At 45.8% G+C, this 19,899-nt stretch overlaps 1 protein-coding gene across 1 annotated transcript in view; it reads left to right on the top strand.

Annotated features, from left to right (window-relative positions):
* LOC135914172 (homeobox protein EMX2-like) overlaps positions 1 to 19,899 on the top strand; it is a 183,906-nt gene that overhangs the window by 116,954 nt on the left and 47,053 nt on the right. Inside the window, exon 3 of the mRNA XM_065446909.2 lies at positions 9,523 to 9,695. Within this exon, the coding sequence (XP_065302981.1) occupies positions 9,523 to 9,695 (173 nt within the window). The remainder of the gene's footprint in view (positions 1 to 9,522; positions 9,696 to 19,899) is intronic.

Here is a 19,899-nt window from a genome sequence, read left to right on the forward strand (position 1 = left end):
GCGAATGAAATACTATCGCAGCTCTGCACACACACGTGTATACTTTCTCTCGCACCTTCGTATCGCTCTATGTTACTTTCCTCGCGTAGTCGTGCAGTTACCGACGGTTGAGTCTTTCCGTCCAATTCTACGCGACCGCATTTATCTGCTGGTTAGGTTCTGTTTGTCGCGCGGGGTGCAAAATAACTTCTTGCCATCCTTCGTCCGGTTTCGGCACCCGACCGCACAGCAACAAGGCATTTCGGCCCTCCCGGAACGAAATTATATCAGAAATGTGCAAAGCACAACAGGCGAAACGCGCGCACTTCGCCCGGCGCGCAGGAACTTTCGTGGCGGCAAAAGGGCGGAGCAAGGTCACATGTCACCGATCAGCCTATCACTGGCGTCGTCGGCTGGATCAAAGCCTTTCTGTACTCCAAATTAATGAGGGACTTTAGGTGGGTGCCGCGGCACCATCGGGTTTTCGTAGACCCCCGTGTTTCCACAGCATTGGCAAGCGGGCTGCTGCGCTTTTTGTTTTTATTAATCCGTAGCAGTAGCACAGTTCAAATATAGGCAGCTTATTACTGATTAGGGTTTGTTTTGATTACAAGAGGCTTCTGTAGCGCTTGTCGCTTGCGTGAAAAGCGTGTGCTAGCTCAGCTCGGCTTCAAGCGGGGAACCTGATGTGTTTCTATGTTGGCGAAGAGAAAACGTAATTTTTAAGGCAAATGCCTTAGACCTCTATGTTCCAAGGTCGTGTTTCGAGGTACAGAACATATCACACGATCCAAGGAAGGCCAGAAACGAACCAAAGCATGCCCAGGCGTGTATAAAAGATAATTAGCAAATTTAATTATTGATTATAGTAATTGGATTAAGGTGGACTAGGTTGAATTAGGGGGATTAAGGTGTGTTAAGGAGGATTAAGACGTATTTGGGTGGATGAAGGAGGATTAGGGTGCATTAAGGTGAATTATAGTAGGCCTTACAAGGCTTTCGCCTTCGTGTCTCTTCGGCGATAACTAAGGACACTTGTTTTTTTTATTCTAGCGATGATGACAGCGTAATTTTTTAAGGGTAAGTATTAGGTTACATTTTTCATTCTAATAAAGTAAATGAATTCTAACACTACTGTTCTTTAATGCGATATTATTGCATAACCTTTCAAGACCGCTGTAACCGATCATCTTTTGAAAGAACTTGAATTTCGCTGTTCTTTTTTTTTATTTTATGTGGTGCTGTTTGTACCTATTATCTTATTGTTATCCTCATAGGTTGGAATGTTTTTGATTGTTTGTAAACCATGCACCATCTCCTCATAACCCCATTGGGCCCCGAGGGTATAATAATAAGTAAAAAAAATTGCCTGTAGAATGGACTGTGGTATTCCGTGTGCTATACATTTTTTTTTATGCTTGGTAAACCCGTGCAGATTTCTTTTTATGTCTGATATACGTGAACAAAAGTAGGAAAGAGATCTTTCATTTAAGCGTAACAAATATTTTATTCAAGCGTAACAATAGTCAAACGCAGGCACAATACAGCACTAGATGAGATAATGTACACATACATGAACAAGATAGATCTAGTGGCAGTGGTGCAGTTTAAGGAGCTTCTGCCGTCAATTGCCTTTGCGCATCCCTCTCTTTGTTGATGCTTTTACAAAAAACCGAAACCTAAAAAAAAAACAGAACTTTACAATTGCTGTCAAAGCTAGTTTTTCATGCTCTGGGCACCCTAGTTGTGGAAATGCCCTTGTCTGCAGCTGATCTGAAAAATCAGGTAGAATCGCTACATGTAACTTGTTTTTGCTAAAGAACACAATAAAAGCATCTTCCACGGCCTTCACAGCGCTCGACAATGCCTGACTAAGGTAGACAAGGCCTCCATTGTCGAAATGGGTAGTGCAGCAATGAAGCAGCGTCGGCACTAGCTTCAGCTTTACTTACGCAAAGGAAGCCTACACACTGTGGTCAAGAATTTTGGGCAGTGATCTTTCGTGCAACATAACTTGCAGTATAATAGATCAAAGCACTACTGCTCTTTTTTTCTTTTTGCCCTGGTACTCACAAAAAGTATGGTGCATGCTTAGGATACTCAGGAAATATCGTCGGTATAGCGTAGGGCTTCAGGCGTGGTTTATCGCGGGGAATCTCGTGGACAACGCCGTTCACGGTGACAGAGAACGCGTGCTCGACTGAGCTGTTTTTGAAATGTTTTTCACAAACCACAGCAGTTGGTGCCGGCCTTCTGTCCGTTCCCCTGATCATTCTTGCCAATTCTGCTTTCGCTTCGTATCAGATGGTGGAGTGAACAACGGTACACGCCCTTTGTTCCAGCGGTAACCGCTTCTACACAATGGCAAAGCAGGTCCTGTCCACGCACTGTCTCTATAGCTTCGGCATTTTTTCACCGCCGCCGCATAGTTGTCGCAATGACAGGCACGCGAACACAGCAGCCACGCGCTCACTCTTTGACAACACGAAGAACAAACACGCGACGCTGTAATAACACTGAAAACGCAAGCACAGAAACCGACGCAACCGCTGCGAAACTGATATGCGAAGCAGACGACACGCGCAGTCTGCGCCCACCCATATGGTAGCGACCTCTGCCGGCGATCGTGGCCATTCATTGCAGGCGGCGCCACGCTAGTCCATAGAAAAGAGCTGGTGCACGGCACACTAGCCAGTATATTCTAGGCACCACATCTCAACGCCACTACTTAAGGCGCTCCGCCATTGGTTGCCACTCTAGCCGCTTGCGCATTTTTCCAAATGTTGTGATCGTGATCGCAGCGGCGCACGCCGTTCGGAAAACAGGTATTGGGAAAGGAGGCTCGCCCACGTGGCGGGCTCCCTGTTTGGCCCAAAATCGCTTCCATGTGAAACAGGTAAGAGAGGAAAGGTGATGGGAGAAACTCGTTTTAACCCCACCACGTCGAATGTGTACAATGCCATCTCGAGCTCCCTGGCCATCGCCACATTAGCCGCTTGACAGCTGTAATTATCCGTGACTCCCCTCAGAAGCGTTGCAGAAACTGCAGCGCTTCCCTTTCTACTCATGTGCCAGGCAAGAGGGCAAGAGGAGATCAAGAGAAAAGCTTTAGCCGTCAACATCACCGCTAATTATCACCAATCAAAGAATCCAGCACAGAAAGCTTCGCTTACATTGATTCCCACAGTGAGTGGGATCTGCGTAATTTTTTCCAGTCGCGCGACCGCCGTCGCAGAACCGCTGAACCAATCAGATGCGCAGAGACAGGACGTCTGTATACGCTGATACTCATTTTACGTGGCGATGGAATTGTGAGCAGACAGCGACTGACCGGTCGCACTTTCCGGTGCGAGCATCAGTCGCCTTCAATCGCATTTTTTTTTTTTTGGTCGCCAGTCGCAAATGGCCGCACGACCTCCTCAAGTGGTCGGTGTGAATGAGCCACAAGGCAGCATTTGCGTCGGTCGCGGCTCTCGATTGTATTGAACGCCAATAAAAAAAAAAGCCATGGGACGGAGCAATTGCGCAGTGGTATAGTGCTGCGCTCATGCGTGCGTTCGGTGAACAAGGTCGGCTCCCGTTGGATTACGGCGCCAATGCGTGTTGCTGGCCGAGAGCTGCCGAGGAGATAAAGAACGCCCTGCCGCTTCCCTGTTGCCAGTCACGATGCAGCCCACCTTGTTCACCGAACGCACGCTTGTGAGCAGCAGCACGATACCATTGTGCAACCGCTCCGTCACGTGGCTTTCTTTAAAAAATATATTTCGCGGGCTCTCTTTGCAGTTTGGAGAAAAAGGACTACGTGAGACGTATCGTGCAAAAAATAACTCGAGTGGTGGTTTCTGAAGGTGCATGCTCTACAATTCTGCTTATCATACTTGGGGCCCTCAGCCAATGTCCGCTGATTAAATATATTGGCTACATATATACATTATATATACATTGATTATATACATTGGCGAATTATGTACGCTGATGATACGAACGTTTTCTTTTCATCAGATAATTTACTATCGCTTCAACTCAGTGCAAATAACATTTAAGGCATCTTTCAGAATGTTTAAGGCAAAAATAAGCTACGCTTAAATGCAAAAAAAAAACTATATGATATTCCGACTTACAAACAAGCCTATAAGTAACATAAGTGACAGATTTGAAGGAAATCGTATTACACACGTTAGGGAACAAAAATTTCTTGGTGTGAGGTTTCAGGAGAAATTAAACTGCAACACACATGTGAATCACCTGATTGCCGCATTAGCTCGAATAGTTGGTTGTTTTCACAAAACAGCACACTTAATCCCATTAAGGCTAAACCTAAATATGTACTATGCACTCTTTCATTCTAAAATAACTTATGGGATATTAGTCTGGGGAACAACATCGCAAAGAAATTACCATCGACTTATTACTATGCAGAAGAAAATATTGCCCTGTTTCGAAAAGTACAGGGGAAAATTACAATACTTGCCAACTGCTCCACTGTTCATAAAATATTCCATGCTCAGGGTTGACCAGTTATACTATTTTAAATTGCTCCAAGTAATTCAACAAACTATATGAACAAAGCCACATCGAAAAACCATACTACTGTTTACGAGAACAAAGGATACGAGCATCTAAAGTAAGAACTAATTATGGAAAACAAAGTGCTGCGTACCAGACACATCATGTTCTGAATATCTTTGCAGATAGATTGAACTTTAAAGCTACTAGTGCTGCATTTAAAAAAAACAAGCAAAGAACTTGTAATTACCACATGTACACAGTATCAACATTAACGTGCGGATTTTCATGCCTCGATCAATGCTTAAATCACTCACGAATTAGTATTCTGAGTGTTTCTATGTATAATGTACACATGTACACAGTATCAACATTAACTTGTGGATTTTCATGCCTCGATCAATGCTTAAATTACTCACGAATTAGTATTTTGTTTGTATGTATAATGTAATTTCATTGCATCCTCATGCATTCTACGTTTCCAATATTTTGGAATTTATTTTGTGTAGCTGTATATTTTGGCGTGCGTGACCTCTTCAGTAAGAATATTTAAATATCTTATGTAACTTTTTGTTTATGTGATTTGTTATGTGTACTCTTGCAATTTGCTAGTTGTCCCTTTTCCTGAAACTGATGTACTGTTGAATGTACTGATGTGCAATGTACTGTTGACTCTGTTGAACTCGAAGCGTGTGAGCTGCCACGAACTGCGGAGGGACAGGGACCTTTGTCAGGCTTGATTGCGTTTAGCCCCTGCCCCTACAGTGAGCTTTGTTTATTGCTTACTGTAAATAATATACTTACTAACTTACTGTAATGAAAAAGTTGGGTGATTAAACTTAATTAATTAGCGAATTATAGGGACAAAAAGAAGAAAGCCTGAGTTACTATAGGCCAGTGTGAATAGTATGCGTTCGGTTCAATTCGCTTCCGACGCGCCTTTCATTTTTAACATCTTGGCACAAGTTACATGGGACACCCTGTATATGCGAAAGTACGGCTCAGTTTGTTGACAAAAAAGGCGTTTAATGTCATAGTCTTCAACGCTTGTTGCATTGGTAGTGCTTCGTTTGTTTCGAAGGAGAAAATTAAACGACATTGATTTTTTTTCTTTTTTTTTTGTCCGGCGGCGGCACTCCGTTTAGGTGGACAGCCTTAGCGGGTGCTGGTGCCGCGTTCTCTTATTACCTAGCAATACGCCGTTAAGTAACAGGCGCATTTTGAACGCGGAATGCGAGCAGCTGGTCACACCGACGTTCTCTGCATGTAGCGAACGCTGGACAGAAGGCTTGCGCTTGTACTCTCATGTTATGTGTATATATGCTTTTATGCTTAGGCAGATGGTTTAAGTCGATTACCGGCGTACGAAACAGACGCTACGAGCGACTGCGCGCTCTAGTAGTATACGAGCGATGGTCAGGACGGTGACGATGGTGCAAAACGTCCGAAGTGGGGAGCGAAACATGAACGCCCGAGCGGGGTTGCACAACGGCGAAATGTTATTCAGCGGAAATTGACGGGAATCGAGTGGTTTGATCGCGTTCTTAGCGCACAAAAGACCACGATCTTTTTCGCGGGAACACTGTACGCATCACTGCTCCTCTATACACCTTCTTGTTAAATGCCTTCTTGTTTAGCGCAGAAGTGCATAAAGAAGCCTGAATAAGGAAGCATATCAAACGGAAGGTCGGATGGGGAGAGGTGTTAGGGTTGGGATATTTTATGTGGCACACGGCTCTCCTAGTCCTTTTATGAAAAGTGGGCTGGCTGGCTATGGCTGTCTTACAGCATGGCTGTGAATCGATGCTGCTAGGACAAATAAAGAAGAAGAAGGCACTCGCCTACGTCGGCTAGCGATAATAAGAGTCGGGCGAGCGCAACGCCAGGAAGTCTGCCGCCCCCGCCGCCCGACACAGTTGCCAACGTCATCGCGCTACGAAATGATTGGCGGCGAACGCCATAGGCTGGATGCGGCGACATACAGCTCGGCAGCCCGGCTGGCGGGCCAATCGGCGGCTCGAAGGGGGACAAAGCGCCGGGCGCAGAGTTAAAGGAAAGTGAGGGAGCTTCTGCTGAGAAAGGGGAGGGTCGGTTTCGATCGGGAACATTAAATGCGCGCAATAGCGGAGTCGGTCGCGGAAATGAAAGCGTCGCCCTTGTCGGAGCACCATAAGAGAGGGAACACAGAAGCGGTATACCGCGTGCAATGAAGTGGGCCGAGAGTTGAGGGGAGGGGGGAGGAGTTAATGTCGTATGTGAGGGGAGTGCCCTGACACGGGTGCCAACACAGGCACCGGGAAAAGAGACAGGATTGACGTTGCTGTGAACCCCGGTTCAAAGAGACGCGGCCGCCATACTCGAATCGCTTGAATGGGAAGCCGGGAGATTTAGTCGTCGGTAGCGCGCGCCCTCTTGCTTCGTAGATGAGATCGCTCTCGAATGATGCGGCACGAGGGGGAAGGCTGCCACTCTGGAGAGCTCGAGGAGGGGTGCCGGGAATGGGGGTGCAGTAGATGGAAGGGGGGCTAATGCGCGCTGAAAAGCGGCCGCATATCCGCGACATATGTTTCTGCTTCGGTCTTTTCCCGCCACCGTCGGCAACGGCGTCGTCGGCGCGCTCTCTTACCGCTCGGGCGCGCTTGTCACACGGGGCGCGTCATGGACTGGGGATATTGGACGGGGGCGAGGAGTTCGTGCTGAGGCGACGTACCATTCTGTGGATGCCCTGCCGACACGCGGTTTGTTCGGGGACGCGGTCGTGTGAATTATACGTTTGTTAAGGCTCCATTGTGAGCGTCCGTCGGCCGCTGGTCCCTGTTATGTATACATGACACTCCCCCCCCCCCCTCCTCCCCAAAATATCCATACAACACCCCCCTTAGGGCCAGCCCGCTGCTTTCGTCCAACAGAGATGTTGGCAGGGCACAGAATGAGCGCGACTGTTGCGATGGGAGGGGGTGCGAGGCGGGTGATATCCGCCCCTTCTTCAGCGGCTTAGCAGACGACGGCGGCGCGATCTGTAGCAGACGATGGCATACACACTCGGGCAGACGACAATAGAAGCAGACGACGGTGGTGACGCATTTTGGCGTTCGGACTAGGCGGTGGGACGCGGCCAGTTTTCATAGGGCGTCAATGGAGTCCTAATTCGGCGCTCTGGTTACCAACCGCCGCGGAGCGTTGATGAGCTGGCGCTATTTACAAAGCGCTCCGAGGACGTCGATTCGCAACGTTTTCTTTAGACGCGCGCCTCGAAGCGTTCAGCGCTTTGGCGTCCCGCCCATGTTTCTCGTTGTCGCCCGCAGCACCACTCTTTTCCCGGCAGCGCTGGACGGCTGTCGCGTTCTCACGCCGCCTTTTTCAATGCTTCTCTGCCGAGCTGCATTGTACCGCGGCGGGGCCACTCTTTCGAGTGTTCGCGCCTGTGCACACATACCACGCACGATCCCACCCTTGCAGGCATTAGATATTTCCGCTGCTATTGACATTCATGAATCGCGGCAGCTGAATATACACCCCGGTGCTTTGAATTCTAATGCGACTAATGGCGATACTTTACTGTCGTGCGTGAGACATTTTCGTACATCTGGCGCGATGCTCGCGGCTGGAGCTTGTAAAAGCAAAATTCGAATAAAATAAAGAGAGATAAAGAGCGAGAGAGGAAGAAAGAAATCAAAGCTGGATTAATAACCACTCAAGCAGTAAATCTTTTCTGCCCGAATCACCTTGTTATGTAATGGTTCCCGTGTATCGCAGGGCCATATTTGAGTCCACGTTTCCGTGAACCACGCATTGATGCGCGTGTTACTTGCCAGCATTGCAATGATTCTAAGCGACATCTGTCTCCAATATGTTTAGTGCATATCCACACCCACTGCGCGCTAAAGCGTGCGCCATTCTGCCGCAGAGTCTTAGCGTACGTTGTCCTTGCGAGTGCCTGTCAGCCATTACTAAGTGGCAACCAAAACTCGATCGTGGGCTGAAAGATAGCCATCGTTAACTGTTGATTATTATCGTCGCTCGCTCTTTCCTGATTTTCTGACGATGCTAGTAATAGAATCTTAGAAAAGTGTAGGCTCCCGAAAAACAAGAAGGAGGGGGAGGGCGAACCTTTACTGCAAAATTTGTGCCGAAGCGTATCGAACAAGGCTGACGACATTTCCTCGAGAGAAACAACACAGAGAACCTGTGTTGACACCTACCATGTCGACCACGGCTTCGGAAAGCACAGACCAGAAAGCAGCTAGAATTGCGGTAACTGGAAAGCCCATTTCGTAGCACGTGTATATATATATATATATATATATATATATATATATATATATATATATATATATATATATATATATATATATATATATATACGCGAGACATTGCGTTTGCCAGCGTCCATTTGTTTAACTCCTTTTTGCAGCCTTGGAGTCGCGCGGTGCCATTACCTGCCTGTTTCGAAGAAGCGCTGCTGCAAAGGAGAGCAGCAGCCATGTAAACCTGTAGTTCAAAGAACGAAAATGTTACCAGACCCACTTCCATTCTGGATCAAGGTTCTCCCGCGGCCGAAATAGCGAGTGACGATCGAAATATGCAGATATATGCACTCACATTCCTTGAACGTATACTATGTGGACCTGTTTGGACCCGATGATGTCTGGCATTGAGATTTCGTAAAACCGGATTTTGCGATCCCGTCCATGCTCTCGGCTAATAAAAAAAAACATAAAAAGGAAATAAAGAGAAAGAAAAAGGGCTGCGGCGAAAAGTGGCACTTGTAAGATTGCGAGAACTGATACTTTAAAAATACTGATTAAGGCTTACGTTGGGGGCATGTTGGAATTTGGTTGGTTCGAAACAGCGCTGGATAATTTTAGTCAACCTAACATCATTCTTGACTGTTCTTCCCGTGGTTATGTCTCCTTTGAGACAGAACTTCGATTACTTTGAGCAGAAGGTGCATAGCGAGCGAACTTATAATAACGCGAACGGAAAGAAAGCGGCGCCGATTGGTGGACGTTCATTCGCGGCCCTTATGCCGTCCAGGTCCCGAGCCGGCGGGCTTCCTGCTCCATCCGTTCCGGAAGCCCAAGCGGATCCGCACCGCCTTTTCGCCGTCGCAGCTGCTGAAGCTGGAACACGCCTTCGAAAAGAACCACTACGTTGTCGGCGCCGAGAGGAAGCAGCTCGCGCAGTCCCTGAGCCTCACCGAAACGCAGGTCAGTGCGTGGACGCCCGTCTGCGTGTCATTGCTTAATGCGCCAGCTCCTGTGAGATATCGCCGAATCAAACTGTAGCGTTGTTCCTTATCAGCATAATATGGCAGGGGTGCAGCATGGAAACGCTGAGAACTGAAGGCTCCATTTCTGCAGCCAAATAGCTCAGGGGCCGCATTCACGAAGCTCTTCTTTGTAAGTGCTCTTTGCAAGGGCCGGCCGCCTTGACTTGGCCGGCCATTGAATTTGCAATGGCCGGCCGCCTTGAATAGCCTGTCCAACATGACGATTCGTTGCAAAGTGCTCTTACGAACAGATTTGGCGTAAGAACTTTTTTTTTTTGGCTGGGAATACGGACAAGAGCGTCGACAAATAGAGCGAGACAGACATGCATGCCCGCACAGGAGATGTCCCCCTCCCTTAGAAACCGCTTTTATTAGCGAGTTTTAGAAACAGCTTACATGAGCGGCTTAGCTTCTCCGAAGCTAGTTCTTGCCAGTATATAGCAGCGCGTATGCGCAAAAACCACATTTCCGGCTGAGTTCTTGCGTGTCATTTCGTTCTTGTTTTACAGCAGGCCACCTGCTGCTACTCAGCGTCATCCTCGGCATGTAAAGATTACTAAATTTTGCCCCCTATATATATAACCACTTGGGAATGAACTAGTTTTTTCCTGTGGCAATGTGTACTATTCAAAGCCGGGGGCGCTGAACACTGAGATATGGCACACCTATAGCAGTTAACCTGGGACATTGTGCACCACACAAATTCTTAGACTTGTGACATCGGTGCGTGTACTTCGAAGGTTGCTGTATGCAATGCTGTAACGCACGAAGACGGCGTTGCCTAAGTTGTGCTTGAGCAGACGACAGTGTACTTTGGGAGAGCCTGTTGCTGTTGCAGAGAAGAGTTTGACTATTCGACACATGATTATATACCTACACAAGCTGCGCAAGTGTCTTGTGGAACGTATTGTCCGTGATTGACCGCAGTAGCCTCCAGGCAGATCTGCCCGTATCCCGGGTAATTATAAACAACTTACTTCCCTAAACGCTAAATAAAAGAAATGTTTTACTTTTCACGGTTTAATCTCTAAGACGTAGTTTCTTGCATGGCGCTGAGGTCCGCACAGATGGCCGTAAAAGAGAGCCATCTTTAATGGTGTCCTGCTTTGAAGCGGTGCCTCGAGAAGGTCGCAAGAAAGTAAGTACTGTCATTACGACGATGCGTAAATAATCTTGGCTGCGAGTTCTAAGGCCAGTCCAGGAACAACGATAGCAAGGTTTAATCGTCGACGTTTCCTGTTTGGCGAATATCTTTTCGAGTTGATTGCATTGCAGTGCAGGGACACAATTTACTCTGTATATAAGTGTGAGCTCCTCGCGGTAGGTGTGTCCCTGTGTGTGCATATTATTCGGTAACTTGAGACCGCATGACACGCTGCACTTGTGTCGTCCGTCCAAGCTGAGAGGTCTGCGTGTTGCGTCGTCTGGGTATAGGCGGCGACATTAGCACGCTCGAGCTGCTATTTACATCCGGTGTGTGTGAACGCTCCGAGAGAAATTATAGTTTGGAAGCATTCTTGTTCAATAGAGTGTTTTGGTTGAGCATGTTTACGCTCCGCTAAGCAGCTAAACGGAGCGGAAGCGCCAATGCGCATGTGCCGTCCGCTTAGCCGTAAGCGGCATAGCAGAGCGCGGAACACGGTCCGCTCAGAAGCTGCCTGAGCGGAGCGGGCTGCGCGGCGCTTTGGCTAGCATTGGCACAAGAAAAGATTGGACTGGATGCTGAAAGCAAGCGCACTGGCTATGACGTGGCGTTCCCCAAGACGGCGCTTTATATTCCATTAGGTAAAACGGACATATAACGCATTACAAGCGTACGTCTAGAGACTTCATGGAGAAATGTGTTATATATACACATATACACGTTTTACTGTGTAAAACTGATCAATAGGTGTTTTTATTTTCTTTCATTACCATGAATTTGGCCAGAGGGCGCTGCAACTACGAAAGGTCCGCTCCACTACGCTAAACGTATAACTAAAGCGTGAAAATCGCCCGCCGCTCCGCTGTGGCTTAGCGGTGCAACTCGGAGCGGAGCGTACCGCAAAGACGCTCAACTAAAACACTCTAATGTTGTTGACACAAGACGCTCTAAGATTAACCGTTCAGTGCACTGTGCATTCCAAGCGGGAGCGCAAATCTTTCGCGGCCTACATGTTCACTTGGATACTTGGATACTTTGGGGCTCGTAGAAGCGAAGCATGCAATCGGTATGGTTGCTGTTAGGTTCCCACCACAGTAAATGGGGGAGGCGATGCTACTGGCAAACCGGCGGCCGATAAAGCGCCACCGCATCTGGTCAACGCTGGACCGCCGAGCAAAGTGCCTTCGCGTCACCAACCCCACATTTTCGTCTGTGTCCGCGTGCCTCCCCCTTCGAACAGCACTCGTCGTCGTCGTCGACGACGTACGCTGTTCTCGGCTCTCTTTCCCTTGTTGAAAAACAACAAGATGGCGGGGGCGTTTCGGCGAAGAGGAGCAGCAGGCGTGGTTGCTTTCCGGCAGAAACGGGGAAGGTGGATGGGAGGGAGGAGCGTTTCGAGGCGTGGCAGTCCCAATTGATTACCGAGAGGCCGTGATTTATGGACGCCGTTAGCTGCAGGGCCCCTACTTCCAGCCCGCATCGCCCTCTTCTCTGCCCCCCCCGTCCGCCCCATCCCGTCGCTGGACCACGCCGGACTGCATGCCGGCTGCTGGTCCTCGTCTACCTCCACAGGCGCTGCTGCCGATGCCACCGCCGCTGCCGCAGTCGAGTAGGCGAGCTAGGCACTGCATCCGAATAGCGAAACTCTCGCGATGCGCTGTGTCCCAAGCCGACGCGACAACAAAACAGTGACGCAAAGAATTTTTTTTTTTCATTCAGTGCTTCTGTAGGACCTGCTCAGAGAGCCGAGGATGGTCGGGCTGTGGCCGCTCGCTCACACACGATAAAACGCGCACAGGGTTGGGGATTCTTAATGGCCTCGGCACAGTGCGATTTGCCGGGAAACTTAATAATTCAGCGCCGATGAACACATGCCACTGGCGAAGTCATCGCTGTGTACTGTATTTGGTGTTTGGCCGTGCCACCTTTGAGCGAGTGGGCTATAGAACTGGAAGCGTAAGAGTAGCTAATGATATTTAGGCATCAAAAGCATCATGCTTTGCGATTGCGTGGCCACTGTACAAAATTATCACTGCTCAGAGAAACTGATCCTTAGGTTCGAATTGTGTTCTCTCATACAAATTAAGGAAAGGTCATTAGACAGGAACAAATGAAGCAATGCAATTTTACGCAGGTGGGGCGCCGCTGCCTCTTCGCCCACTATTGTTTCAACCGAAGTGATGGCGGCAGCGAGCGTTAGTATCGCGCGCTTTCTCTCCGGGGCATACGGTTTGCTTGAAGAAAGTGAACGGTGTGCTTAACATCTCACGCTTGTCAATGTCAAAATAGAAAAAAGGCTACGTGCCCAAGAAAACGAGATTATTTACCTATCTGCAGAAGTTCGGCTGCGACTGTTTCGGGGTGCCTTCTCTCAAACAGGCATCATGACCTCTGCCGCGCAGCTCTCGAAAACAGCCAGGCTCGCACATCAGTCGAAAACTAGTAGCTGGGTCAGCCAACGACTTCAACGAATAAACGTCCCACTTATCGTCGTTAAAGCATTTCACTAAATTGTGCGTCATGATGTCCGAAAAGAAAAAAAAAATACTTTCATCAAAAAGTACGAGGCGTGATCCACCACAGAACGGCAACCAACTAACTGAGTCCGAAAGCCGTTCACAGCTTCACTATCGTATGGAGTTATGAAAACCTTTCAAACACAAAATAACCGCGCGGAGAAAACACTAATTATTATTAATTTTTCATCAACTAACCTTCATAAAGTTTTAAGAACAACCTAATTTGTAGCGTAAACAATAAATACTACGACCAAAATATGCGACTACGAAACTAGCGGTAACCATGTGCACTGTTGCAAAAGTGTGCTCAAAACGAAGCTACGACCGTTGCAACAGCATGCGCGCACACACACACACACACCCGAATGCTACCTTGACGTTCGTAGCGCCACCTAGGAATAAAAATTACTACTAATTTTATTATTTTTCAAAAGTAACGCTACTTGAATAGTTTATAGCCCCTTTGCAGATGACGAGGTGACAATTAAGGTATGATAACAGTCCGTTACCTGTAATTCTTTCATTTCCCTTTGGTGTTCTTCTATTTAACTGAACATACGGGACCTGTCCTGCAGGCTTGGGGGACGAGAGGACGACAGTTCGGCGAGGCTCAAATAAATCGCATGCTTCTTGCAAGGCAAGAGTCGGGAGCAGCCGCAGATACAGCAATTAGCTGCGATACCTTGGCGGCTGTTTCTGAAGCAGAAGCTCTTTGAAGTCAATGGTTATAGCGGCTGCGCGCTGAGATCTCAAAGCGTGTTCGTTGTTTGATCTAGTACCACGGCCGTTGGATAAAAAAAGCTATATGTACTTTCCGGACAGCGGGTGCGTCGCAGGAAATTCGAAGATCTCTCACGTGTATGTTTGAATCGTGTGTGTCGCCTGCATACTACGGCTCCCACAGCGCGTCGGATGCTCGAAGGTAGCGTCGTCGCGTGTCGGCGTCTGTCTTATCGCCGGCCGCGCTGCCGCCGTGTCTACTTTAGGGGAACTCTACATGCGCGTAGTCACCGTGTTTGCGAGTGAACTTCGCATTCTTCTGCTCCCCGGAACGTGCTCATTTCGGATCGTACCAATTGCTATGTCATCTAGTGTATGTTAAAACGACGATGACATTTGTACACCGGCGAAAGAATAAATCGTTATGAACTTGGGCGGTCATGAAGCTAGTCTAACGCTGCAGTTTTTACAGAGCGAAAACGGCTACGAAAGTGGGGCGGTCCCGGAGATAGGCGCTTGAAAGCGCCAGCTGTAGCGACAGCACGAGGAAGTGGCACGCTGCGCACGCGCCAAACATTTCACAACTTACTGGCTGTCGAACGAGAGGAGCATGCGCGCGTTCCTGGCCTAATGGTTAGAGCACCGGGCTCTACGGCCGACGTTCAATGCCACCCCATCGGTCACACATTATTTTCTTTTTATGAAAAAGAGGCGAAAGAAGAACCTACCTGCCGCAAAGTGACAGGAATGAGGTTGGAACGCTTCGCATTAAATTTTTGGAATGTCTTCATATGCGAGTCCTAATTATTGTATACTGGGCTCAATTGCTGCACAACAAAAAAACAACTACAATAATCAACACAAATTACCCAATAAATTGTTTGTTGAGAACACTCTACGGTAATATTGTTGTGCAAGTGTTGAGCGAACTCAGTTGCTTTTGAAACTTTGTTGAAGTCCGTTGTTTCAACGATTCCCCAACAATGTATCAATGGTTAATCAACAGTCATTTTTGTACGGTATAGCCAATGTGGAGGGGGCGAGAAAGTGGAATAATAAAGAAACAAAATGATCGCCACATCATCTGGGCCCTCGTTTCTAAACTGAGTGGCGTGGTTGCTGGCAAAGGCTTGGGTCAGCGCTGTACCCGTCATCGGCTACGATTTGCGCTCACGATCCAAGAAAGACCGCGGCCATCTGCGCGCGCTTGTCCAGGTGACGCGTTCCCTAATTGGACAGGTGGTGCGCTTGCTGCCCACTGACCTCTCCGGCAACCCACCCCCTCTATATACTTCTCGTTACTGCCCGTGTGTCGTTGCATTCTCGATCGCCGGTTTATGCCTTTCAAAGCGCGCGCTGTCTTTCGTCGCGAGACACAACGCTTTCGAGAACCGCTTATCACTGGTAGCGAGCGAGGCGATTCGGCCGTCATTTCTTTCCGTATGCGTTATCTGTTGTGCTTTGTCGTTTTGCCACTCGTCCTTTAAAATACGTCTTAATGGACCAGCCCCCGTCGCCTTCGAAGCGTAAACTTTGACCAGCGCCAGCAAGCCCGTCATCTTTACTCTTATGTTGGGCTTGTTTAGCGGTCCGCCCATATTCGTGGTTCATGTTGACAAACATAGAATATGAACAAAATATATTATCTTAAAAGCTGCGCGCTTTAGTTGTGTGTGTTCCCTGCCTTTACTCCACCAATACTGCAGGTGTCTTGGTGGGTCACAGCGTGTGAGCGCCACCTATATACTGCAGAGCAGAATTTTCTATATATTAATTTGTGGTTACTTTCTTCTGCGTTCAGCCACTCGCTGCTGTGGCTACTTCCGTGCGCGCATGATTCCACGCCATTACGTCATGCGTGCGATCTATTGCCCTTTGTTTGGGTTCACTTTGTCTTGTCTTCTCCGAGAACGTAATTCGTGTACTTACAATTCGTATGGTCAAGTTATCGAAACTATAAATTTTATTCCGGTAGGCAAGTAATAAACCAAGCAGAGTTTTCCTTCTCTGCTGCTTTGTCCTCTTCTTCCCACGTTTTTTTTTTTCGTTTGTTCGTTCGTTTTTCTTGCAGTGCAGTTCGACGCTCGTCGTTGTGATACCGGCAGGGCGAGAACAAAGCTTGCAGAGAAAATGGTGTGGGGGACTTCATCGTTGCGCAGTGGAAGCGTGTGGACCCCCCGCTGTCATATGCTTCCGAATGACTACCGCGACTTCAGTTGTCGTACCGCGTTTTCTCGGAAGCTCTCGTTGGTGTACGTGCAATACATACTGGGGCCTCCGGCTTCGCTCTTCCCCCCCTTTTTTTTTGCGCCGCAAGACAATACTTGGAGCACAGTGCAAACGACACTTAAGATATGTGGGGACGCCGCCATGCTGTCTTGCAAATTCCAGGACAAGTCCGTGTGTACGTCGCGATCGCCAAGGGCCGGTTTGATAAGGCAGCGAAATAGCGAGTGGATGTGTTCATGCATTGGTGAAGTGCCTTAGGTACACCGTGTGTCCTATCTAACGTTAGCCAAGCTGATCAAAGAAAAAAAAAATCGAAAGCACGGTGCAACGGAGGTCTGTCAATCATAACACCATAGATGTTATAATTGTATCTTGCACCGTGTATTTTAATTATTTTTTTTCGCTGCTCAGTTTCGCTAACGTTACGTGGGATACCACGTAACACACACAGGGTGTCCCAACTATCATGTACCAAGATTCAAAAAGAAATATCTATGTTAATGCCACGCAGCTGGACAGATCCAAGGCATTGTTGTTTGCCGTCGCTTGGAGACAATCATTATTTTTCGCATTTCACCCAATTAGATAATTAGTATAATTAATTTATCAACTTCTCGAATTAGACGAAAAGTTTCAACGAGAAAATTGTAGAGTAACATGGAAAACTCCGATACAGCTTTCTGTTGCTCAAAACGTGCTATATAAAAGTGTTCGTCCGAGCGTGAAAGAAGCCCGCGAGGCACCCCGATAAAGATCGACTAGGACAGTCTTACCCACCTATTCGCGAGAACGCACGCGTCGACTCGAAGCTCCTGATCCACTGCGGAAGTATTGATGGATGACATGAGAATCTTCTTTCGAAGCGAATGGGGAGCGGGGGCAAGTATATCGCGACACTCGTACTTTTTGCCTGTGTGTTGCGTCTCGTCTCGACGCTTGAGATCCGCCGCCTCGTTGTAAAAAATCATCGAATTTCTAAAACCTTAAGCTCCGGGTTATAATTTGACACAATATGCACTATTCCCTTCATTAAGTATTTCCCATGCTGCGCTGCGCCAGTAAACTTGCAGCTGTCTGTAACCTCACCGCAGAACAATTTAGGTTTCCCGCTTGTTCTGCAGGCTCAATGTACTGTACCTCCACGTTCGCTGCGAATAGAAGAGAACGCCGCCGCTAATCATGACGTGCGCACTATGCTAAGCTTTGTCAACTCCCCTCACTGATTACGAAACTAAACATTTTTTTTTTTTACTGTATAGGCACTCTCAGCGTCTACATACTCGAGAGCACTCAATGCAGGCGTGTTCACCTAACAACGCCTGATTGCAGAAGTGGCCGAGGAGCTTTACTCACGCGAATATTTGCTTTTCTGCAATACAAGATTTTACAAAATTTGCCGGCTGTACATTGATATCTGTTGTGCACTGCGGGAAAGCCAGCCTGCACTGTTCAAAAGGGTTCGAGTCGGAGGCCACAACTCCGTGAGCCGTTTAATGGAACTCTATGAATGTACGCGGTAATATGCTCTTGCACGCACTTAGGCATACAGAACTATGTGCTAAAATACCTGTAACCTCAGCTAAGTTTGTCCACCCGAATTAATCGACACGGCAGCACTTGTGAACTGAAAGCATATATATATATATATATATATATATATATATATATATATATATATATATATATATATATATATATATATATATATACCTATATATATATACATACATATACATATATATACATATATATATATATATATATATACATATATATATATATATATATATATATATATATATATACATATATATATATATACACACATATATATATATACACATATATATATATACGTATACATATATATATATACACATATATATATATACGTATACATATATATATATATATATATATATATATATATATATATATATACATATATATATATATATATATATATATATATATATATATATATATATGTATGTATATATATATGTATATATATATATATATATGTATATATATATGTATATATATATATATATATATATATATATATATATATATATATATATATATATATATATATATATATATATATACACATATATATATATACGTATACATATATATATATATATATATATATATATATATATATACATACACATATATATATATATATATATATATATATATATATATATATATATATATATATATATACATACATATATATATACATATACATATACATACATATATATATACATATACATACATATATATATATATACATATACATATACATACATATATATATATATACATATACATATACATACATATATATATATATATATATATATATATATATATATATATATATATATATATATATATATATATATATATATATATATGCGGATCAAGCCAGCCTGCATCGCGACCTACGTTTTTGACACGGCGACTGCGCTGCTTCGCAGAGACAATTACAGCCGTGAAGGTACTGAAATGACAGGAAGCCCAACAACTTCCGGGACGCCGACATTGTTAATTTGCCTCTTCGTTCTCTGTGCTGCCTCCTTATGAAGCTAATGAATGGCTGCCGACAGCGCAGAAAAAATATTATCGTTTATTGCGCAGTACGCGTGTTAGTTCGAGGCTGCATGCACAGCAAGAGATCTGTGAAAAGGCAGAAGCACAACGTCGTACGAAGGCGTGCAAGTTGTCGCTGCTATAAATTTGACACGCTCTCTTAAGTAAGAGAGACGGAGGTCGGTGCTTTCTTTTTTCCGGCACCGCAATGTCGGCCCTGATGCGTATACGTCCTCACGAACTAGAACGCCTCGAATCCCACTCAATATACCTTCAAACCACACCCGTAAATGATAGTTATTACGCAATTCGCGCTTAAGAGGAGGCTTTAGCTCTGGTGCTCCTATCTAAATACATGTAAAAGGTGAATTCGTTTTTCTCGGCAACCACTGCACTAAATTTGACTAGGTTTGCTGCATTTGAAAGAAAAACTTAAAATCAAGTGACTGTTGGTTTCGAATTTTTGAGTTAGGCCGTCAATATTTTATAAAAAATTGACAAAAATTGCGAATTTTCAGAAAACGAAACTATCAAGTTTACAACTCTGTAACTCAACAAGAAAAAATGATATCGCAATTCTGTGAATTGTATCTGATAGCACATCTAAAGCGGACAAAATTGATATGTTACACATGAACCTCAAAAAATGTAATAATAAGTAATTACAACTTTTGCAGAACCCTCGTAAACAATGTAACAAATTCACGTAAGATGTAAAATGACATATAATATTTGTCCGCTTTGAATGATCTAATGGATGCTGTTTACAGAACCGCGATATCTGTTCTTGGTGCAGAGCTATTAGTTTGTAAACTTCATGCTTCTATTTTTTTCAAACTTCTGAATTTTTGAAAATCTTTCTAACAAAATTCAAGCCCTTAATCATAATTCTGCTTCCAACAGTCACTAGAATTTATCTTACT

The sequence above is a fragment of the Dermacentor albipictus genome, unplaced genomic scaffold (assembly GCF_038994185.2).
Source record: "Dermacentor albipictus isolate Rhodes 1998 colony unplaced genomic scaffold, USDA_Dalb.pri_finalv2 scaffold_12, whole genome shotgun sequence".
Lineage (NCBI taxonomy): Eukaryota > Metazoa > Arthropoda > Arachnida > Ixodida > Ixodidae > Dermacentor > Dermacentor albipictus.